The 25039-nt window shown below is 37.6% G+C and overlaps 1 protein-coding gene across 6 annotated transcripts in view; it reads left to right on the forward strand.

The window, feature by feature from the left end:
* Window positions 1–25039, forward strand: part of LOC127837729 (F-box only protein 38-like) — a 57505-nt gene that overhangs the window by 23782 nt on the left and 8684 nt on the right. For all 6 annotated transcript variants that reach the window (XR_008029453.1, XM_052365040.1, XM_052365039.1 and 3 more), the window contains 7 exons: window positions 1748–1901; window positions 6619–6881; window positions 7191–7613; window positions 13190–13318; window positions 17982–18121; window positions 19566–19665; window positions 22079–22245. Coding sequence is in view for 5 of the 6 variants with exons in the window: in XM_052365040.1 (XP_052221000.1) it covers window positions 1748–1901; window positions 6619–6881; window positions 7191–7613; window positions 13190–13318; window positions 17982–18121; window positions 19566–19665; window positions 22079–22245 (1376 nt within the window). In the remaining variant the exon portion in view is untranslated. The remainder of the gene's footprint in view (window positions 1–1747; window positions 1902–6618; window positions 6882–7190; window positions 7614–13189; window positions 13319–17981; window positions 18122–19565; window positions 19666–22078; window positions 22246–25039) is intronic.

Below are 25039 nucleotides of genomic sequence, written 5' to 3' on the forward strand. Positions count from 1 at the left end.
GAGTTAAAAATGGTTCCAGTCAGTTGAATAACATGGCTGCTGGAAGGGGGGAAGTTTTCTCATTATGCCGCCCCCCCCCCCTTTCGAAGAAGAGGGGGTATATTGTTTTGCTCATGTCGGTCCGTCCGTCCACCAGATGGTTTCCGGATGATAACTCAAGAGCGCTTATGCCTTCATGAAACTTCGAGCGCTTATGCCTTCATGAAACTTCATAGATACATTGATCATGACTCGCAGATGACCCCTATTGATTTTCAGGTCACTAGGTCAAAGGTCAAGGTCACGGTGACCCAAAGCAGTAAAATGGTTTCCGGATGATAACTCAAGAACGCTTATGCCTAGGATCATGAAACTTCATAAATACATTGATCATGACTCGCAGATAACCTCTATTGATTTTCAGGTCACTAGGTCAAAGGTCAATTTCATGATGACCCGAAATAGTAAAATGGTTTCCGGATGATAATTCAAGGACACCTAGGCCTAGGATCATGAAACTTCATAGGTACATTGATCATAACTCGTAGATGACCCCTATTGATTTTCAGGTCACTAGGTCAAAGGTCAAGGTCATGATGACTCGAAATAGTAAAATGGTTTCCGGATGATAACTCAAGAAGGCTTACGCCTAGGATCATGAAACTTTATAGGTACATTGATCATGACTCGTAGATGACCTCTATTGATTTTGAGGTTACTAGGTCAAAGGTCAAGGTCACGGTGACCCGAAATAGTAAAATGGTTTCCAGATGATAACTCAAGAACGCTTAAGATGAGCAATTTTTCCTTTTATCACAATTATTTCTACCCTTCCTAATCATTTCCTTCAGATTCCATTACAATTTTATTGTCATCTGCAACCTCTTTCAAATTGGGAAAGTCCAAAATGTGTCTTTTGGTAAAGGGTTAAAGCATTTTGATTCCTATGGGTCTTGTGAATCTGTTTCAAATCAAATGTGTAGATTTGATCTTCAGCATCTAAAAATATGTGAAATAGAAAGAACGACAATATCTTTTGGAGAGATAAATGTATCTACGTAATAAGCAAAGGACCTGTGCAACAATTCCCGGGCTTTTTAGTCTGTTTAGTTAACACGGTAGTAACTTTTTCCATAATTAAAAATGCTCACCCTTCCAACTTTAAGCGCCCAGTGGGACGAGGGATAGAAAGAGAAAGTCACATGCTTGAGTACATTTCAACCCATGCGCATTGCATGTTTTCTTCGCATAAAAAAACAGTGGAGCGATATAAGGCCATCATTGCCCTCTTGTCATTAAATACCAGTGGACTTATGTCCATACATACATGATGAACTCTGGCTATGATCTCTTTGATAAACCACAGGCCTTGGTTGTCAGTGATGTCTGACTTGGTCATTTTTCACTGTCTACAGACCTTCCCCCCCCCCCCCTGATTGGATTGGACAAAATTCAAGGGAAGTAATAAAGCTTTAAAGGGAGATGATGTCTATACCTGCCAAATTATAAATAGAAATTTTATTTCAAAGTTGCGCAGTAGGGGGAATTGTGTTTCTGACAAACACATCTCTTGTTGGGTCACTAGGTCAAAGGTCAAGGTCACTGTGACCTCTAAAAAAAACTGACAAGCTTTCGCTCATTTCTCATTTTATGTCAGCAAACACATTCAGAATGTTTTTAGTGAAGAGTCTCTGAAAACTGTACGAGTTTGAGTACAAACAGCACATTTAGCATTTATTGTACAAATTACACACACAAATCCTTGCAGGTCAGCAGGTGTTTCACCACGTGTCCGAGGTCACACTACGTGACTGCCACGGGCTGAAGTGTGAGAGACTGATCTCCCTGCTCACCTTTCTGCCCACTCTGGAGTATCTCACGCTGGTAGACATGTTTAAGGAACCACCCAAAGGGTGCTCCAGGTTAGCGTGTGTCTATTAACATTTTGCATGCTGGGAAATTTGTTGTCTGCAAAAATTGCGTCTGCTGCATTTCTAAAATTAGCATGTTCTTTAATTATTTTCAAAGAATACTATCAGAATAGCAAACAGTTTGGATCCAGATGAGACGCCACGTTTTGTGGCGTCTCATCTGGATCCAAACTGTTTGCAAAGGCCTCCCAAATTTGGTTCCAGCACTGGAAGAGTTAACCCACTTAGAGGCAATGTAAAACCGGCTATGTGCAAACAGCATAAAACCAGAACAGCCTGCAAGTAACTCGCAGTCTGTTCAAGTTTTATTCTGTTTGCTGCTCATCAGTATCTAAGGGTTGTAAATGAAGCCATTAAAACTTGGATGTACTTAATAAGGTATTTACCAGTAATTATATTTAACTTTCTATTGGACTACAAAGGTGTGAAAGTATGTAAAGTGTTATAAAAGATGAAGGATCATTCCCGAGTAGTCTGTTTGGACTGCACAGGCTAATCAGGAAGGATACTTTACACACATGCAGTAAGCCCACCTTCCTGCCAATACTAGAGTACGTCACAATGGTAGACATGTTCAAGGAACCCCCTGGTTAGTCACTGTGTGTGTATTTCAAAGTTTACCGGTTCTCTCTGTGCCTGAGGCTGGGTTATGTGAGGACCCAGAGAGTGTCCTAGCACTCCTTATTAACCCATTTATGCCTAGTGGACTCTCCCATCCTTCTAAATTGGATCAATTCATTTCCACAATTAAGGATGTCTAGTATATTTATTTCTATATTTAGAATTTTTCTAACAGAAATTCCTTTAAGCAAACAGCGCAGACCCTGATGAAACGCTGCATCATGCGGCGTCTCATCTGGGTCTACGCTGTTTACCAAGGCCTATTTCTAGACGGTAGGCATAAATGGGTTAACCCTTTACCACTTAGATATGTATTTGGCGCATTTGTGGTCTTTTAGAAAGTTAAATTTAATTAAAGACCTTTCTTACTAGATTCAAGTTTTAAAGGCTTCATTTCCAACCCTAAGATACTGATGAGCAGCAAACAGCATAAAACCTAAACAGACTGCGAGTTACTATCAGGCTGTCCTGGTTTTATGCTGTTTGCACATAGCCATTTTCACTTTGCTTCTGAGTGGGAAAGTGTTAAGGCACTATTTGACACCGGGTGAGAATTACATCAAACTGGTTTGCCAAATAAGGAAATTTACCAGCCCCAAGTCAATCAGGAAACACAAGCACACAAAAAACTGAAATCGGGAAATTTATGGGAAAATTTGTGTCATGATCAAATCTTCATATTGGGAATTATGGGACTTTATAATTTGCTTGCACAAATCCATGTTAGTATTCTTTTACTTGCCTTTTTGCTTAAATGTTCTTTTTCAGTTCTCATTTGAATTCTTAACATGCAGATAATGCACTTTTGGAACATAATTGATGCAAATTTTCTTTTGGGAATTTTTTGACAGCTAATGGGAATTCGGTAATATTTCCTAAATTGGCAAAGTGCATTTTATTTGTAATTGATACTGTCATTATAAGTTACAATATCTGCCCCTTTCTCAAAGAAAATATTGCTTTTGTTTCTCAATGCTTAGAAACAAAAGATCACAATTCTTATACAAAGAGGGTGAAAATACTTAATAAATAAAAATACTGATATTTGTATGCCCCCTTTCGAAGGAGATGGGGTATATTGTTTTGCACATGTCGGTCCGTCTGTCGGTCGGTCGGTCCGTCCACCAAATGGTTTCCGGATGATAACTCAAGAACGCTTAAGGGTAGGATAATGAAACTTTATAGGTTCATTGATCATGACTGGCAGATGACCCCTATTGATTTTCAGGTCACTAGGTCAAGGTCACAGTGACTCGAAACAGTAAAATGGTTTCCAGATGATAACTCAAGAACGCTTACCCCTAGGATCATGAAACTGTATAGGAACATTGATCATGACTGGCAGATGACCCCTATCGATTTTCTGTACTCTAGGTCAAAGGTCAAGGTTACAGTAACTTTAAACAGTAAAATGGTTTCCGGATGATAACTCACGAATTCTTAGGGTTAGGATCAGGAAAGTTCATGGGGACATTGGTCATTACCGACAGATGACCCCTATTGATTTTCAAGACTCAAGGTCAAAGTTCAAGGTCACAGTGACCTGAAGCCACTACAACTGACAGCCCATTTGGGGGCATGCGTGTTTTGCAAACAGCCCTTGTTTACTGTAAAGGCTGTAATGGCTGTAAGTACCTTATGAATAAAAACCATCTTATATTTAAAAGATTATATCAAATATTGTGTTTTATATGTTATTTATGTACCCATATTGAAATTAATCTTTACAGGACATTCACAATTTAAGCTTTGCTGAAAAAGGGCAGATAAAGGCATGTACAGGAGTTGCTTCGATGGAACTAAGGTCTTACTATACCATTCACAGAATGAACCCTTGGGTGCAAAATAGCAAATGGGGCTAAACAAAACATTATTTAGATGCAACTTTTTTATATTTGTATAAAAGTCAATAAAACAAACTAAGAAGAATTGTTATGCTCTATGGTGATTTGGTTATTGGAAATGTTGAGCAAAAGGGAGCCATATGGGTCTTGTCAGCCCAAATAAGCTTGCAATTTGTTCAGAGTCTCTTTTTATGTCCCCCTCCCACTATAGTGGGGGGCATATGTTTTTGCCCTGTCTGTTGGTGTTTGTTTGCCCCAACTTTAACATTTGCCATAACTTTTGCAATATTGAAGATAGCAACTTGATATTAAGCATGCATGTGTATCTTATGGAGCTACACATTTTGAGTGGTGAAAAGTCAAGGTCAAGGTCATCCTTCAAGGTAAAAGGTCAAATATATGGGTCAAAATTGCACATTTGATGTACACTTTTGCAATATTGAAGATGGCAACTTGATATTTAGCATGCATGTGTATCTTATGGAGCTGCACATTTCGAGTGGTGAAAAGTCAAGGTCAAGGTCATCCTTTAAGGTCAAAGGTTAAATATATGGGTCATAATTGCTCATTTAATGTACACTTTTGCAATATTGAAGATGGCAACTTGATATTTAGCATGCATGTGTATCTCATGGAGCTGCACATTTTGAGTGTTCAAAGGTCAAGGTCATCCTTCAAGGTCAAAGGTCAAATATATGGGGACATAGTGTTTCACAGACACATCGCTTGGTCTATCATCTATTTGGGCCATGCTCTGTAAAAAGGGGGTTTAACCCTTTCAGTGCTGGAACTGAATTTTGAAGGCCTTTGCAAACAGTTTGGATCCAGATGAGACGCCACAGAATTCCCAGCATGCAAAGGTTTAATGCATGTGCATAAAGTGTTGCACTGGCTAATCAGGAACGTCACTTTCAGCTTTAATGATATTTCTATGCCCCCAAATTGAAAGATATTAGCCCTTTGCATGCTGGGAAATTTGTCGTCTGCTAAAATGTCGTCTTCTGAATTTCTAAAATTAGCATTTTCTTTGATTTTTTTCAAAGAAAATTATCATAATAGCAAACAGTTTGGATCCTGATGAGACGCCACGTTCTGTGGCATCTCATCTGGATCCAAACGGTTTGCAAAGGCCTTCAAAATTTGGTTCCAGCACTGAAAGAGTTAAGCATATTGTTTTTGGCCTGTCTGTCTGTCTGTCATTCATTCATTCATTGTATGTGTCCCAAAACTTAATCCTTGGTTAAAGTTTTGCAATATGAAGATAGCAACTTGATATTTGGCATGCATGTGTATCTCACTGAGCTGCACATTTTGAGTGGTGAAAGGTCAAGGTCATCCTTCAAGGTCAAAGGTCGAATATATGGCTTCAAAGCGGCGCAATAGGGGGCATTGTGTTTGTGACTAACACATCTCTTGTTTGTTAAAAGAAAGTCTTCTTAGCAAAAATGCAGTTAAGGCAGAAAGCGTTGACCCAGATAAGCCTGTACAGTTGGCACATGCTAATCACCGATGACACTTTCCACCTAAACTAGATTTTTGCAAACATGAGATTGTCTTAAAACTAAAAATCCAATAAAAGCCAAAAGCTAGTCTGCACAGGCTAATAGAGGACAATATTTTATGCACATGCAGTAAGAGTGGTTAGGTATTAGGTTGCCATGGGGCGGTGGATATGGTGTCCGCCTAGTGACTGGGAGGTCAAAGGTTTGATCCCCACTGTGGGAGGGTTCTTTGGATCTTCCACAGAGACAAAAAGTACTGGTTCTAGTCCCAAGAAACGGACTTGAGAGCAATTCAAATCAGCCTTAGGCTTCAATGCAATCGTGCTAAAATAAAAGGTTTAAACTAAGAGTTTTTTCCACAGTGAGGCTCAAATAAATATGAAACTAAACTATTCTGTTTGACAGGGTTGGCAGTTTTGTGGAATATGAGTGTGAAGGGTTTGGGTGGGTTGTATATTATATAGCTGCAAGAAAAAGCTACTCAATTTTAAAATAAATATGAGATCCAACTGTTAGGTATTAGGTCGCCGTGGCGTAGTGGATATGGTGTCAGCCTAGTGACTGGGAGTTCACGGGTTTGATCCTGACTGTGGGAGCAATCTTTAAATCTCCCCCATAGACATCAAGTACTGGTTCTTGTCCCAGGAATCAGACCCGAGAGTGTTTCAATTAAGCCTTGGGCTTTCAATGTAATCCAGCTAAAATAAAAAGGTTTAAACTAAAACTGTTCTTGTTTCACAGGGTAGGCCTGTCAGCAGGTACAGGACTGGGTGCTGCAACCTCATTGATGAACAACACCATAGGCGGGGCCTATGTCATGGAGCCCCCTGGGGGTCTCAACAACAACAACCATGGACCGCAGGGGCACCAGCATGCCAACAACAACAACAACCAGGATCACCATGGAAACCCAGGTCAAAATCCAGCACATGACAATCAAGGTCAAGGTCATGAAGATGTTGATAGTGAGTCCAGTGACTCCGATTCAGCCAGTGAAAATGAAGGTCAGTGATATTTTTTTTTGCTTTATATTTGACAGCCTGTGCCTTGTAGATTGGGAAAAATAGCGTGATAAAACATTAAATTGGGACCAAATAAAGCAATATTAATACAATTATAAATAATAGCATTTCAATAGTTTATAAGTTTATGTTAAATTGAAGTGCATTTTAAAATTTATATTATGATGTGCTACTGAATTATATTGCTGAATAATAAACCAATTATTGACGTTATTGGATATTTTCAGCTGTTTTGGGAAAATGGCGGTCGGATTTTCAGGAAAAAATGTTAGTTGTAAAACTTTGTTGTAGGTGATGAGGATAATGCCACCAATCGGAATGCTGCTAGGAATGAAGGTGGTTACAACTTGAGGACTGGTCCAAGAGGATCGTCTTCAACGAGTAGTCAAGATAATAATGGTTCTGATTTAAAGAAACAAAGCAGAAGAGCGTCTCAAAGACTTTCATCCAGACGCAGCAACAGTGACCTAAACTCCCCCGGCCTGTCACGGGTAGAGGCATCCCCTGGGGGAAGGGAAAGTGCCTGCGCTAGCTCTAGTAGGGGAACGGGGCAATCCAAGGTGGTGTCAAAGAAGGGAAAAGCCCTGGTGACTAGGCACGGACTTGTGAGCAAGGTGAAGTCCAGTGTGAAGCAAGCGGAATGTGAAGAAGTGACGGAGAAAGACACAGCGTCACCTGAGAATAGTGTACTTACCAAGAAAAAAGGACCAAGAGGTAATGCTGCTTGAATGAGCTGGCAAATTGGGACTTAATGGATGTGTGGAAAGGGTCGTCCCATATAAGCCTGTGCAGACTGCACAGGTTTTTAGGGACAACACTTTCTGTCTAGACTTGATTTTTGTGTAGAAGAAACTTCATTTCTAAAAAAGTATAAAGTGTTTTCCTGATTAGCCTGTTCTTATTTCACAGGCTAATCTGGGAAACATTTTAGGCACATGCATTAACCCTTTCCCACTCAGAAGCAAAGTGAAAATGGCTATGTGCAAACAGCATAAAACCAGAACAGCCTGTGAGTAATTTGCAGTCTGTTCAGGTTATATGCTGTTTGCTGCTCATCAGTATCTAAGGGTTGGAAATGAAGCCTTTAAAACTTGAATACAGTAAGAAAGGTCTTTAATTATATTAAACTTTCCAAGTGACTACATATAGGATCTGGCACGAGTTGTCATATCATACCATATTTTATTCACGAGTTCAGGAATTTTTAAGGCTCGCTTACTAACGAATTTCCTGGACAAGTTGAATAAAATATGGTATGATATGACAACGAGTGTCAGATCTTTTTTATCACATGCTTTTAAATGAGCAAATAAAATAAATATTTACGCAGACATAATGATAAATCCCGAATGTTGTTTACATTTCTTGACGTCTTTTGATGTTGCAACGTCATTTCAGCAAAATAACAAAATGCGATTGGTTAATAAACGCAAACTAAGCCAATGAAAACGCTTAAAAATGTTGTATTACACATACATAATATAAAAAAATATGTAATGGTTGTATTACATGGGAAACGGGATATAGCATGTGATAAAAATGCTTAAAAATACGTATCTAAGTGGTAAAGGGTTTAATACCCATCTAAGTGGTAAAGGGTTTAATACCCATCTAAGTGGTAAAGGGTTTAATACGCATCTAAGTGGTTAAGGGTTTAATACGCATCTAAGTGGTTAAGAGTTTAATACGTATCTGAGTGGTAAAGGGTTTAATACGTATCTAAGTGGTAAAGGGTTTAAAACACATCTAAGTGGTTAAGGGCTTAATATGCATCTAAGTGGTAAAGGGTTTGAAACGCATCTAAGTGGTTAAGGGTTTAATATGCATCTAAGTGGTAAAGAGTTAATCGCTCTAAGAGCAAGACTCAAAATCTAGTCACTCATCAGCAGAGATGAGACTTCTCCTTGTTCTTTCATAGGATCAAGATTGATGAACCAAACGTTCTTGCCTATGATGTGTCTTTGAAATAATGAGGACTTTTATTTAAGTGTTTATTCCACTGTGGTGTTTTCAAAAATGGCATCACTGTTTTGGCTCTTTAAGAAGCTATATCAACATGCACATCGAAATGGTCTTTTTTATTCAATAAACTCACATTTATAATGTTAACAACATTCCAACTTTGTTTATGTAGTGACAAATGCTAGTTTCCACATGGAATGAAACTTAAGTGTTTTACTAATCATATGCATCATTCATTTCATGTGAATACCCATATATTGCTTTATTAATAGTTTTACCTTTCTGAGAAAGCTCTTGTATTTTGTTATGTCCCCCACCACTATAGTGGGGAACATTTTGTTTTTGCCCTGTCTGTTGGTTGGTTGGTTGGTTTGTTGGTTTGTTTGTTTGTTTGCTCCAAATTTGACATTTTGCCATAACTTTTGCAATATTGAAGATAGCAACTTCATATTTGGCATGCATGTGTATCTCATAGAGCTGCACATTTTGAGTGGTGAAAGGTCAAGGTGTTCCTTCAAGGTCAAAGGTCAAATATATAGCTTCAAAGCGGCGCAGTAGGGGACATAGTGTTTCTGACAAACACATATCTTGTTTTTATTTATGTAATTTTACAGTTAATCATGCCTTGCTGTTTTAGCCTGATTCTCTAAAAGCTTGGGGGAAAAAAGGCCTATATAAAATCATTTGTATTGGACATCTCACTTAAAAGGTCATTGAAAGCTGTCACAATTGTGAGCGTTGCAATAGATGGCCTCTGGGGTGTATTAAGACTTAGTGTACTATGTGTGTATAATCATGAATGTTTTACCAATCCCACTTTTCATGAAGCCTTCTACAACAGTAGGACTTCTTTTACCAAACATGATAGTGTCAATTGTATTTTCTTTTCCCACAGTTTTGAACAAACAAAATAAAAGGCATTTTTTACATGGAACAAAAAGGTCACTGAAAAAAGGTTATCTACTTTCCCGTTTAAAATGCATTAATATCAACTGACTAAGGCTTATATACATCTTTATCATACCACCGCATTGATATCTGCCTGATTTAACATTGCCTGATATATTTTTTTATACCATGGTCAACAGGGAGTTCTTAAATCAGTCAATGTTTGGAGTTACGTGGGATTTTCAATAAGTCAACAATTTCTATCAACATAAATCAGGTTCAACAAAACAAACAATTGATACCAAGAACGTACATATTTTACTCTAGTTTAAAGTAAAAAAATCACAAAAACGTTTATTTATAGCTCACCTGATTGCTCAGGTGAGCTTTTGTGACCGGTCTTTGTCCGTCTTCCGTCCGTCCGTCCTTCCGCATTTGATTTGTAAACACTTTAGAGGCCACATTTCATGTCCGATCTTCATTAAACTTGGTCAGAAGATTTTTCCCAATGATATCTCAATCAAGTTCGAAACTGGGTCATGCTGGGTAAAAAACTAGGTCACTTGGTCAAAAAAAAGAAAAGCCTTGTAAACACAGTAGAAGTCTCATTTCATGCCCAATCTTCATGTAACTTTGTCAAAATGTTTGCCTTAATGATATGTTGGTCGAGTTCAAAAGTGGTTCTGGTCCGTTGAAAAACATGGCCGCCAGTGGGTGGAGAAGTTTACCTTATTTGGCTTAAGAGAAACCTTGTAAACACTCTAGGAGTCACAATGTTTGCCCAGTCATCAGAGAAACCTTGTAAACACTCTAGGAGTCACAATGTTTGCCCAGTCATCATGAAACCTTGTAAACACTCTAGGAGTCACAATGTTTGCCCAGTCATCAGAGAAACCTTGTAAACACTCTAGGAGTCACAATGTTTGCCCAGTCATCATGAAACCTTGTAAACACTCTAGGAGTCACAATGTTTGCCCAGTCATCAGAGAAACCTTGTAAACACTCTAGGAGTCACAATGTTTGCCCAGTCATCATGAAACCTTGTAAACACTCTGGAAGTCACAATGTTTGCCCAGTCATCATGAAACCTTGTAAACACTCTAGAAGTCACAATGTTTGCCCAGTCATCAGAGAAACCTTGTAAACACTCTAGGAGTCACAATGTTTGCCCAGTCATCATGAAACCTTGTAAACACTCTAGAAGTCACAATGTTTGCCCAGTCATCATGAAACCTTGTAAACACTCTAGAAGTCACAATGTTTGCCCAGTCATCATGAAACCTTGTAAACACTCTAGAAGTCACAATGTTTGCCCAGTCATCATGAAACCTTGTAAACACTCTAGGAGTCACAATGTTTGCCCAGTCATCAGAGAAACCTTGTAAACACTCTAGGAGTCACAATGTTTGCCCAGTCATCATGAAACCTTGTAAACACTCTAGGAGTCACAATGTTTGCCCAGTCATCAGAGAAACCTTGTAAACACTCTAGGAGTCACAATGTTTGCCCAGTCATCATGAAACCTTGTAAACACTCTAGGAGTCACAATGTTTGCCCAGTCATCATGAAACCTTGTAAACACTCTAGGAGTCACAATGTTTGCCCAGTCATCATGAAACCTTGTAAACACTCTAGGAGTCACATTGTTTGCCCAGTCATCAGAGAAACCTTGTAAACACTCTAGAAGTCACAATGTTTGCCCAGTCATCATGAAACCTTGTAAACACTCTAGAAGTCACAATGTTTGCCCAGTCATCATGAAACCTTGTAAACACTCTAGAAGTCACAATGTTTGCCCAGTCATCATGAAACCTTGTAAACACTCTGGAAGTCACAATGTTTGCCCAGTCATCATGAAACCTTGTAAACACTCTGGAAGTCACAATGTTTGCCCAGTCATCATGAAACCTTGTAAACACTCTGGAAGTCACAATGTTTGCCCAGTCATCATGAAACCTTGTAAACACTCTGGAAGTCACAATGTTTGCCCAGTCATCATGAAAGTTGGTCAAAACATTGGTTTTCATGATATCTTGGACAAGTTTGAAAATGGTCGGGATCGGTGATAAAACGTGGCCGCAAGTGGGCAGGGCATTTTTCTCTATATGTATATATAGTGAAAACATGTGAACACTCTAGAAGTCACATTTTTGGCCCCATTTTCATGAAATTTGGTCAGAACATTTGTTTTCTTGATATGAGAGTTGAGTTCAAAAATGGTTCCGGTCAGTTGAATAACATGGCAGCTTGGGGGGGGGGGGGCAGTTTATATAGTAAAAAAAGCTTGTGAACACTCTAGAAGTCACAATTTTTGCCCAATCATCATGAAACTTGGTACAAAGATTGGTTTTATATATATCACATAATTAATGCCATAATTATTGCCCTTAGATTGTCCAAATTTTCATTATATTATACAAAATCCATGTAAACACTCTAGAGGTCACAATTTTGTTTCAGATTTAATGAATCTTGGTCATAATATTTTTTTTTGTTAGCAAAGTTTGATGTTTGGTAAGGGGGGTCAATTTAAATATAGGTCACCAGGTCAAATCTTACAAATAAAAAAACACTCCATATGCCAGAGTGTTGGTTCAATAATGATGAAACTTGACCAGGATGTTTGTCTGGAAAATATCTAGGTCAAGTTTGACGTTAGGTTAAGATTGAATTAACCGACTTCTCTCAGATGAGCGAACTAGGGCCATCTTGGCCCTCTTGTTTAAAAATCACCACAGCCCGCACTACAAAAGTTAAATGACGTCATCAATGGGACAATACATCTTAAATATCGATATAGTCATTGCACTCGCAAGTGTTGCACAGTCAAGACAATGATAACAGTATGCTAATCCTCAGCTATTTGAACGAAAGATTTAACACGCTTATGTCAATATTGACACCATCATCAAAATGTCAATTTCAATACACATCTCCCAAATGGGCGTCTCCAAACTATTCGGTGAAGTGTGTACTTCGATTAAATTTGTTGCTGCAGTCCATTCCTGATCTCCAATTCAAGACGTTTATGATTAAAGCGGGTGTACTCTTCCCATTCGTAGGGCAAACAACTGTTTTTTCCTATACGATGTTTAAAATATAAAGCGATTATTCGTGTCGTCTTTTTCGAACGCCGTTGCTACATGTATGTCAACGTGTAAAAGCAGGATCAGCAAAATCAGCGGGGATCCGTACATTTTAAATATAAAAAATGGATTGTTTTCCAGATTTTTAGGAAAATGTGGTATGATAAACAGAAAATCAGGTTACTGTCCCATTGTTTTGTAATATATCAAGCTCGGCACGAATAAAATAACAGCTCTGCAAGCCTCGCCGTTATAATATTCTAAGCTTCGCCTGATATATTTCAAAACAATGGGACAGTAACCTGTTATTCTCTATTTATCATGCGTTTTATTCAGACTTTCACTTTCTTTCAGCATGTATATGCAAGAAAGTCAAGCAAGACATTGGCTGCCAAGTGAATTATGAGGAAATCAAGAACAGCCGACAGCAGATCTCAAAGGCAAGGGTCAAGAAACGCTCAAGAGACAAGATAATTGTACCAGGTAAACCAAGAAATGATTGAGAGACATTATCATTGTACCAGGTAAACCAAGAAATGATTGAGAGACATGATCATTGTACCAGGTAAGCCAAGAAATGATTGAGAGACATGATCATTGTACCAGGTAAGCCAAGAAATGATTGAGAGACAAGATCATTGTACCAGGTAAGCCAAGAAATGATTGAGAGACATGATTATTGTACCAGGTAAACCAAGAAATGATTGAGAGACATGATCAGTGTACCAGGTAAGCCAAGAAATGATTGAGAGACATGATCATTGTACCATTTAAGCCAAGAAATGATTGAGAGACATGATTATTGTACCACGTAAACCAAGAAATGATTGAGAGACAAGATCATTGTACCAGGTAAGCCAAGAAATGATTGAGAGACATGATCATTGTACCACGTAAACCAAGAAATGATTGAGAGACATTATCATTGTACCAGGTAAGCCAAGAAATGATTGAGAGACAAGATCAGTGTACCAGGTAAGCCAAGAAATGATTGAGAGACAAGATCATTGTACCAGGTAAACCAAGAAATGATTGAGAGACATGATCAGTGTACCAGGTAAGCCAAGAAATGATTGAGAGACATGATCAGTGTACCAGGTAAGCCAAGAAAGGATTGAGAGACATGATCAGTGTACCAGGTAAGCCAAGAAAGGATTGAGAGACAAGATCATTGTACCACGTAAACCAAGAAATGATTGAGAGACATGATTATTGTACCACGTAAACCAAGAAATGATTGAGAGACATGATCATTGTACCAGGTAAACCAAGAAATGATTGAGAGACATTATCATTGTACCAGGTAAGCCAAGAAATGATTGAGAGACATGATCAGTGTACCAGGTAAACCAAGAAATGATTGAGAGACATGATCATTGTACCAGGTAAGCCAAGAAATGATTGAGAGACAAAATCATTGTACCAGGTAAGCCAAGAAATGATTGAGAGACAAGATCATTGTACCAGGTAAACCAAGAAATGATTGAGAGACATGATCATTGTACCATGTAAGCCAAGAAATGATTGAGAGACAAGATCATTGTACCAGGTAAACCAAAAAATGATTGACAGACAAGATCATTGTTCCAGGTAAGCCAAGAAATGATTGCGAGACAAGATCATTTTACCAGGTAAACCAAGAAATGATTGAGAGACATGATCATTGTACCAGGTAAACCAAGAAATGATTGAGAGACAAGATCATTGTACCAGGTAAGCCAAGAAATGATTGACACACATGATCAGTGTACCAGGTAAGCCAAGATATGATTGAGAGACATGATCATTGTACCAGGTAAACCAAGAAATGATTGAGAGACATGATCATTGTACCAGGTAAGCCAAGAAATGATTGAGAGACAAGATCATTGTACCAGGTAAGCCAAGAAATGATTGAGAGACAAGATCATTGTACCAGGTAAACCAAGAAATGATTGAGAGACAAGATCATTGTACCAGGTAAACCAAGAAATGATTGAGAGACATTATCATTGTACCAGGTAAGCCAAGAAATGATTGAGAGACAAGATCATTGTACCAGGTAAACCAAGAAATGATTGAGAGACATTATCATTGTACCATGTAAGCCAAGAAATGATTGAGAGACATGATCATTGTACCATGTAAGCCAAGAAATGATTGAGAGACAAGATCATTGTACCAGGTAAACCAAGAAATGATTGAGAGACATTATCATTGTACCAGGTAAGCCAAGAAATGATTGAGAGACAAGATCATTGTACCAGGTAAACCAAGAAATGATTGAGAGACAAGATCATTGTACCAGGTAAGCCAAGAAATGATTGAGAGACATGATCATTGTACCATGTAAGCCAAGAAATGATTGAGAGACAAGATCATTGTACCAGGTAAACCAAGAAATGATTGAGAGACAAGATCATTGTACCAGGTAAGCCAAGAAATGATTGAGAGACATGATCATTGTACCAGGTAAACCAAGAAATGATTGAGAGACAAGATCAGTGTACCAGGTAAACCAAGAAATGATTGAGAGACAAGATCATTGTACCAGGTAAGCCAAGAAATGATTGAGAGATATGATCAGTGTACCAGTTAAACCAAGAAATGATTGAGAGACAAGATCATTGTACCAGGTAAGCCAAGAAATGATTGAGAGACATGATCATTGTACCAGGTAAGCCAAGAAATGATTGAGAGACATGATCATTGTACCAGGTAAGCCAAGAAATGATTGAGAGACATGATCATTGTACCAGGTAAGCCAAGAAATGATTGAGAGACATGATTATTGTACCACGTAAACCAAGAAATGATTGAGAGACATGATCATTGTACCATGTAAGCCAAGAAATGATTGAGAGACATGATTATTGTACCACGTAAACCAAGAAATGATTGAGAGACATGATCATTGTACCATGTAAGCCAAGAAATGATTGAGAGACATGATTATTGTACCACGTAAGCCAAGAAATGATTGAGAGACATGATCATTGTACCAGGTAAGCCAAGAAATGATTGAGAGACATTATCATTGTACCATTTAAGCCAAGAAATGATTGAGAGACATGATCATTGTACCAGGTAAGCCAAGAAATGATTGAGAGACATGATCAGTGTACCAGGTAAGCCAAGAAATGATTGAGAGACATTATCATTGTACCATTTAAGCCAAGAAATGATTGAGAGACATGATCATTGTACTAGGTAAGCCAAGAAATGATTGAGAGACATGATCAGTGTACCAGGTAAACCAAGAAATGATTGAGAGACATTATCATTGTACCATTTAAGCCAAGAAATGATTGAGAGACATGATCATTGTACCAGGTAAGCCAAGAAATGATTGAGAGACATGATCATTGTACCATTTAAGCCAAGAAATGATTGAGAGACATGATTATTGTACCACGTAAACCAAGGAATGATTGAGAGACAAGATCATTGCACCAGGTAAGCCAAGAAATGATTGAGAGACATGATCATTGTACCATGTAAACCAAGGAATGATTGAGAGACAAGATCATTGTACCAGGTAAGCCAAGAAATGATTGAGAGACATTATCATTGTACCAGGTAAACCAAGAAATGATTGAGAGACATGATCATTGTACCAGGTAAGCCAAGAAATGATTGAGAGACATGATCATTGTACCATTTAAGCCAAGAAATGATTGAGAGACATGATTATTGTACCACGTAAACCAAGGAATGATTGAGAGACAAGATCATTGTACCACGTAAACCAAGGAATGATTGAGAGACATGATCATTGTACCAGGTAAACCAAGAAATGATTGAGAGAAATGATCATTGTACCAAGTAAACCAAGAAATGATTGAGAGAAATGATCATTGTACCAGGTGTGTATCAGTTTGTTGATTACAAAGTTTCACTTGGCAAACATGGTTTTGTGAAGTTAAGTTTAACACAATATATTCACAGCATACCATTTTACAACCACCACAATACATATGAAAATTTTAATTAACAGTGGAAAATGGTTGAATAAATTTTTCTTGCAATGTTAACCCTTTCCCTCTCAGAAGCAAAGTGAAAATGGCTATGTGCAAACAGCATAAAACCAGAACAGCCTGCAAGTGTAACTTGCAATCTGTTCAGGTTCAGGATTTATGCTGTTGCCTGCTCATCAGTTGGAAATGAAGCCTTTAACACTTGAATCTAGTAAGAAAAGTATTTAATTAATGTTAACTTTCTAAGAGACCACACATGCATCAAAATACGTATCTAAGTGGTGAAGGCTTAATTTCTGTGGTTTGATCATTGTACCGGGTCATCCCGTATCCAAGGCTATATTGCAGTGGACTAGTTTTGTTTTAACACTTTTGGTTTCCAGCATAGCATTCTACAACTGCTGCAGTACAAGAAACTGTCTAACTATAAATGGGGAAACTTATTACTAGGGGAAAAAGGTTATAATCAAGCATTCTTGCAATGTAAATTAATGGTCGTTTGCAGGTGAAAATATATTGAGATTAACACCTAAACATGTACAGTTTCCTAATATTTAAAATACAAATATGCATTGAGGGTACAAAGTAATAAGTATTGAAATATACAGATTGATAGATTGAATGGGCTTATGAGAGTGTTAATTGAAAACTATGATGCATTTCTTATTAAAATTTGAGTTTTCATTTTGAAGTAATTTGGAAAACACAAATTGTCACAAGACAGCAGTGATAATTTGAATAATGGTGTTTTGGGTATATTTGCATCTTTGTTAAAGGATGTGTCTATAATTGTGTTCTGTATTTTCAGCATGATTAACTCAAAGTCATTAACAATTATTGTGCATATAGGAAAAGTATTAAATATAATAACAATAATAGTAATTTATATGATCCGGGTCAACTGTTTATAGCAAAAAAGTAGCCATATATCTGCTGACCGATAGTTTTAGCAAATATTTGTGAAGAATTTAACTGTTTTGATACCCTTCAAAATATCACACAATAAAGGATACTCTCAGGACAAGGGGGTTGATGCTTGTGCTTATAGTGTCGTCCTATATAAGCCTGCACATTTGTCTTGTTCTTTAGGTTTTCAGAAATAGATAATTTCATGCTATATAATATAAAGTCAAATTGTGATTATACCAATTAAAATAACAGGGCTTATATAGTGTGCGTTTTCCTCTCAGGCAAGTTCCAGTCCCAGTGTGCAGCCAAGGCCCCTGTGTGCCCACGTCACAAGGGTGAAGGTCACTTTGGGGTCAAGGTCAGGACGTGTGACAAGAATGACAGCACACGTGACCCTGTATGGGAGGAGGATGAGCGCAGGGTGAGTCTTGTTGTATCTGGTTGAATATGTTTTAGTTTTGTTAAATCTGAGTCTGGTTGTATCTGGTTGAGTATGGTTAAGTATGTTTGAATGTGATTATTTATGGTTGAGTTTTGTTGAAATCATACATTTTGAGTCTGATTGACATAGACACCTGGACTAATATGTGTCTTGTTCTGAGAAAACTGGGCTAAATTCATGTGCGTTAAGTGTCGTCCTAGATTAGCCAGTGCAGTCGGCACAGGCTTATCAGGGACGACACTTTACGCTTAAATGGTATTTTTAGTTTCAAGCAAGTCCCTCCTTACCAAAAATCAAGTTGGACTGCACAGGCTAATTTGGGACGACACTTTACGCACATCAATTAAGCCCAGTTTTCTCAGAACAAGACACATTTGAGTCTTATTCTGTGGAAACATCAGTTTAATGCATGTTCATAAAGTGTGTTACCCTCAGATTAGACTTTGAAGTCCGGAATTTTCAACTGGAATTCCCATATGAAGAGACTTCTGTTTGTTAATGCTATAAAAACAGAAAGTGGTGCCTTGATTAGCCTGTGAAGACTGCAAACTTTTGCCAAATTTTTGTATTCTTTACAATCTCATCTGTAAGAAATAAACATTTCTTTAGATGTTAATTAAAAAAAAAATTGCTTAGAAAGAATCAAGCCTCTAAGAATGTAAGCCTGAGGTGTTAAATATGGGAGACGGAAAACTACAACGAGCGAGGCATGGTATGGTATTGCGCAAGGGGGGGTTAGAGGGTTAGGGTTAGGGTTTGGGTTAGTGTTAGGGGTCGGGTTAGGGTTTGGGTTAGCCTAAACCCAACCCTAACCCTAACCCGACCCCTAACCATAACCCTTACCCTAACCCTTTTTTGGGGTTATCACCCCTGACCATGCCTCGCCCGTTGTAGTTTTCCGTCTCCCGTTAAATATACTTGCATAAGATTGATTGATACATATTTATTTTCTCATTTAAAATGGTTTTCTTCACATCCTTTATTGGGTTTGATAACATGCCTTTTATGAGTGCATCTTGAACTCATTTTTTATATGTTTACAACAACAATATATTATATTATGAGATAACACTGATATATTATAATCATATATTAGAAATAAGTTTTTAAATGTTTGATAAAGTGTTGAATAAAAATTTATGTTACAGTTGCGTAGTGGATATTTTGTCTGCCTAGCGACCAGAAGGTCACAGGTTGGATCGCCACTGTGGGATCTTTATATCTCACTTTATATCTCACTTTATATCTCTCTCAAATGCACTAAGTACTGGTTCTAGGCCCAGGAAACGGACTGAAGAGCGTTTCAAGTAAGCCTTAGTCTTTCGATGGAATCAAAGTAAAATAAATAGGTTTAAACTAATTTTCTAGCAATATGAAGTTAGCAAGATCACAGGCTAAAGGCATCTGTTGTTTCTGCCCTCAGGCCATGGTGTTCCTACATCGCAGACTGTGCTACCTACAGCTGGATAATGTTGGGATCACAGATATAGATATTGTGTGCTACAACCTGAAAACTCTCACTAGTAAGTAACTGTGTGCAAACCGTTGAATATTTTGACACAAACAAATTTCCTCTCTTTTCTGATATATTTTGCCTTCATAGGCTTTTTCAAAGTTTGTTTTTACAAATTAACTTCATTTTCATTTTCCGTATGTTTCTCATCGGAAGAGTTGTACATTGAGGTTAACAAGCAAATAAACATTTAATGATGTCATGATGTCCAAATAGCATTGACGCAAATAAGCACCAAAAACACATGCTTAAACAATTACTACACTGTTACAATAATCATGATAATGACATAAAATACTTGAATGAAAATTGTTGATTTGATTGTACTGCAACAAATTTATTGTGTTTTTTTATGCCCCTGTCTGTCTGTCTGTCTGTCGGTCGGTCGGTCGGTCTGAAAACTTTAACACTGACATTACTTTTGCAATATTGAAGATAGCAACTTGATATTTGGCATGCATGTGTATCTCATGAAGCTGCACATTTTGAGTAGTGAAAGGTCAAGGTCATCCTTCAAGGTCAAAGGTCAAAAAACTAAATCCAAGGGAAGTAACAATCTTTAAAGGGAGATAATTTCTATTTATATCATTTGGCAGGTACAGATCAATTTCATAAGGGAAGTTATATTTTTTTAAAGGATATAATGAAAAACAAATTTTAAGGTCAAGGTCATCCTTCAAGGTCAAAAGTTAAAAAAATACAATCCAAGGGAAGTAATAAGCTGTAAAAGGGAGATAATTTCTAAACCTGCCAAATGATATATTGAAATTTTATTTAAAAGCGGCTAAATAGGAGGCATTGTGTCCGACGAACACATCTCTTGTTTTTAAACAAAACTGTTCGTAAATATTCGGAAGTGAAAGCATTTTGCCTATTTTTTAAATAAATAATTTTTTTAGATGATTATACTATTATACCCCAGTGAAAAGACATTCTTCCCATGCATCTTAGCAAAAGGTCAAGGTTTAAATTCAAGTTCAAAGGTTATGAATTTATGTTTCCATTCTAAAGACCTGGTGGGATTTTAATATTACTTTGATGGTTGTTTCTCCCATGTTTCCCACGCTCCATGGTAAATAGTAAAGTTCATAAATTAAGGTCTAAGATCATACAGATTTGTTTTCTGCACTATTACATTTTAAGGCCTGGGGGGATTCATTATATCTTTTAGTTATTTTTCTCACATGACCCCATGATAAATCATGATACTAGGGCCAGTATTTATCGATGGATTCATAGACTTAAGTCTAAAAATACAAAATATTCTTAAAGTTGGAATATTTTTTACTGTATACTTTTGTTTTGAGTCAAACTTATTAGCTGCCACTATCTACATGTACATCATTCTCCATGTAGAACATTTTAAGACTTATGGTTTGCGCTCTGCCACACTTTTCTGGATCCTGCGATAACTTTATAAGTTCTTCATATTTTTTCATGAAACTTTAAACATGGACAGATGGCAATATGGAGATTATGCATGTCATTTCATTTTGTTCCTACATCAAGAATTCTGATTGATAAGGCAACAAATAGACTAGAAATATTGCTGAAAATGGTGGATTTTGACAGGTAGGGGACTTTTATAGCTTGGCAATACAATGTAGTTTCATCTTAATGATATAATTGACAGTGGAAGCTTGTATATATTCCCACACAAGACAGTGGAAGCTTGTATATGTTCCCACACAAGACAGTGGAAGCTTGTATATGTTCCCACACAAGACAGTGGAAGCTTGTATATGTTCCCACACAAGACAGTGGAAGCTTGTATATATTCCCACACAAGACAGTGGAAGCTTGTATATGTTCCCACACAAGACAGTGGAAGCTTGTATATGTTCCCACACAAGACAGTGGAAGCTTGTATATATTCCCACACAAGACAGTGGAAGCTTGTATATATTCCCACACAAGACAGTGGAAGCTTGTATATATTCCCACACAAGTCGTATTTTTCTAGTTCTATGTTGATTCTATATTCTGAAGTCTAAGAATGGATTGGTGAATAAGGGCCAGGTTAATAAACAGCATTGAGTACAGTAGGGTTATATATTGGACATTTGCACAGCTGATTTACAAATGTAACATTTTGGACATGCCTATACAATTCTTTTAGTTATTCGCATTATTTACGTTCAGTTATATGTAATAACCTCAAGTCTGCGGTTGGGCAATTAAAAACATTGTGTTAAAATATAGTTTTAAAAAATTCTCGAAAAAATCTCTCAGAAAATACTTATTGTGTTATTTAAAGCATGTTTTATATGTTGCATATGTTTTGACAACAATCATGCAGATCGGAATATATTTTTTCTTCAATATCATCTGAATTCTGTAAATTTTTCCTGAAGTTTGCTTGGAAAGGATCATAAATGATTTTTTAAGCTTGGACCGTTTGTTTCCTTAATATCCTCACTCAGTCACGAGGTGTGCCACACTGAAGGTGGTGACTTTCAAGGAGGCTTCGTTCCTGGAGAATGTCCACGTTTCTCAGTGTCGTAAACTGGAGGAAGAACTGCTACTGGAGAGTCTGTACAAGCTACCACCAAATAGGAGCAAGTTTGTGTCCCTCAGGCCCATGCACTATGTGAGTACAATTAGCTTAAATGTATTAATATTAGCTTGATTGCATCAAATGAGTCACGTTTTGAGAAAATTGGGCTTAATGCATGTGCGTGAAGTGTTGTCCCAGAGTAGCCTGTGCAGTCCGCACAGGCTAATCAAGGCGACACTTTCCGCTTTTTTGACATTTTTCATTTAAATGAAGTCTCTTATCAAAAATCCAATTAGGGCGTAAAGTGTCGTTCCTGATTAGCCTGTGCGGACTACCATATCCACTATCTCACAATGACCTCAAAGTACACTTGCACTTTGTTGGAATTAAACATGTACCCATGCTTTTTGCTAGTGCTTTGTGAGAACCCATACACTTTGTGGGTACCCATACACTTTGTGTTTACCTATGCACTTTGTGTTTACCCATGCACTTTGTGTTTACCCATACACTTTGTGTTTACCCATGCACTTTGTAAGGTCCCTCATTTCCATGTGGGTGTTGAGTGCTTTTGGCATAAAGTGTCATCCCATATTAACCTCTGCAGTCTGCACAGGCTAATCAGGGACGAAACTCTGCTCTTATGGTATTGCTTGTTTAAAGGAAGTCTCCTCTAAGAAAAAACCCAGTTGAGACAGAATGTGTAGTCCCTGATAAACCCGGACTGCACTCAATAATCTGGAATGACACTTAAAGGGGCCTTTTCACAGATTTTGGCATTTTTTAACTTATTCATTAAATGCTTTATATCGATAAATGTAAACATTGGATCGTCAAAAAGCTCCAGTAAAAAATCAAGAATAAAATTAAAAAAAGGAAAAGAACATTGCCCAGACCAGGTTTCGAACCAGTGACCCCTAGAGTCCTGCCAGAGTCCTGAAGTAAAAACGCTTAAGCCTACTGAGCTATTCCGCCAAGTACACATGCATGACGTATTTTATACCTTATATAAGCAATCTTCGTAGTTTCAAAAAATTTAACGACAAAAACAGAACTCTCCAAATTATTCAATCGTTTCGCGTTGCAACGCTTTATAATTTTTAGGTTTTAAAATCGTCAAAAGATGCATATAATGGCTATATTAGACCATGGTAAATGTTCAGTATTACTGTTTCCTCACAAATATCATAACTAAAACGAAAATTTGCGAATCTGAAACAACTTTTTTCAATTTTGTCAATTTACCAAAGCGTGAAAAGATCCCTTTAACTCAAGCATTAAGCCCTGTTTTCCAACTGCACACAATAATCTGGAATGACACTTAACTCAAGCATTTAGCCCTGTTTTCCAACTGCACACAATAATCTGGAATGACACTTAACTCAAGCATTTAGCCCTGTTTTCCAACTGCACACAATAATCTGGAATGACACTTAACTCAAGCATTTAGCCCTGTTTTCCAACTGCACTCAATAATCTGGAATGACACTTAACTCAAGCATTAAGCCCTGTTTTCCAACTGCACACAATAATCTGGAATGACACTTAACTCAAGCATTTAGCCCTGTTTTCCAACTGCACACAATAATCTGGAATGACACTTAACTCAAGCATTTAGCCCTGTTTTCCAACTGCACACAATAATCTGGAATGACACTTAACTCAAGCATTTAGCCCCGTTTTCCAACTGCACACAATAATCTGGAATGACACTTAACTCAAGCATTTAGCCCCGTTTTCCAACTGCACACAATAATCTGGAATGACACTTAACTCAAGCATTTAGCCCTGTTTTCCAACTGCACACAATAATCTGGAATGACACTTAACTCAAGCATTTAGCCCCGTTTTCCAACTGCACACAATAATCTGGAATGACACTTAACTCAAGCATTTAGCCCTGTTTTCCAACTGCACACAATAATCTGAAATGACACTTAACTCAAGCATTTAGCCCTGTTTTCCAACTGCACACAATAATCTGGAATGACACTTAACTCAAGCATTTAGCCCTGTTTTCCAACTGCACACAATAATCTGGAATGACACTTGACTCAAGCATTTAGCCCTGTTTTCCAACTGCACACAATAATCTGGAATGACACTTAACTCAAGCATTAAGCCCTGTTTTCCAACTGCACACAATAATCTGGAATGACACTTAACTCAAGCATTTAGCCCTGTTTTCCAACTGCACACAATAATCTGGAATGACACTTGACTCAAGCATTTAGCCCTGTTTTCCAACTGCACACAATAATCTGGAATGACACTTAACTCAAGCATTTAGCCCTGTTTTCCAACTGCACACAATAATCTGGAATGACACTTAACTCAAGCATTAAGCCCTGTTTTCCAACTGCACACAATAATCTGGAATGACACTTAACTCAAGCATTAAGCCCTGTTTTCCAATTGCACACAATAATCTGGAATGAAACTTTACTCAAGCATTAAGCCCTGTTTTCCAACTGCACACAATAATCTGGAATGACACTTAACTCAAGCATTAAGCCCTGTTTTCCAACTGCACACAATAATCTGGAATGACACTTAACTCAAGCATTAAGCCCTGTTTTCCAACTGCACACAATAATCTGGAATGACACTTAACTCAAGCATTAAGCCCTGTTTTCCAACTGCACACAATAATCTGGAATGACACTTAACTCAAGCATTAAGCCCTGTTTTCAACTGCACACAATAATCTGGAATGACACTTAACTCAAGCATTTAGCCCTGTTTTCCAAGGCTGAGGCATATTTGTAATTTCAACCAGTCTCTATATCCCCAGACCAAATGATAACCACTCCTGATTGGCCAAAAAATAATAAAACTAATTGAAAATGTATTGGAGCCGTGCTCTGTGAAAATGTGGTTTAATGCG

This window comes from Dreissena polymorpha, chromosome 7, assembly GCF_020536995.1.
Source record: "Dreissena polymorpha isolate Duluth1 chromosome 7, UMN_Dpol_1.0, whole genome shotgun sequence".
NCBI classification, from domain to species: Eukaryota; Metazoa; Mollusca; class Bivalvia; order Myida; family Dreissenidae; genus Dreissena; species Dreissena polymorpha.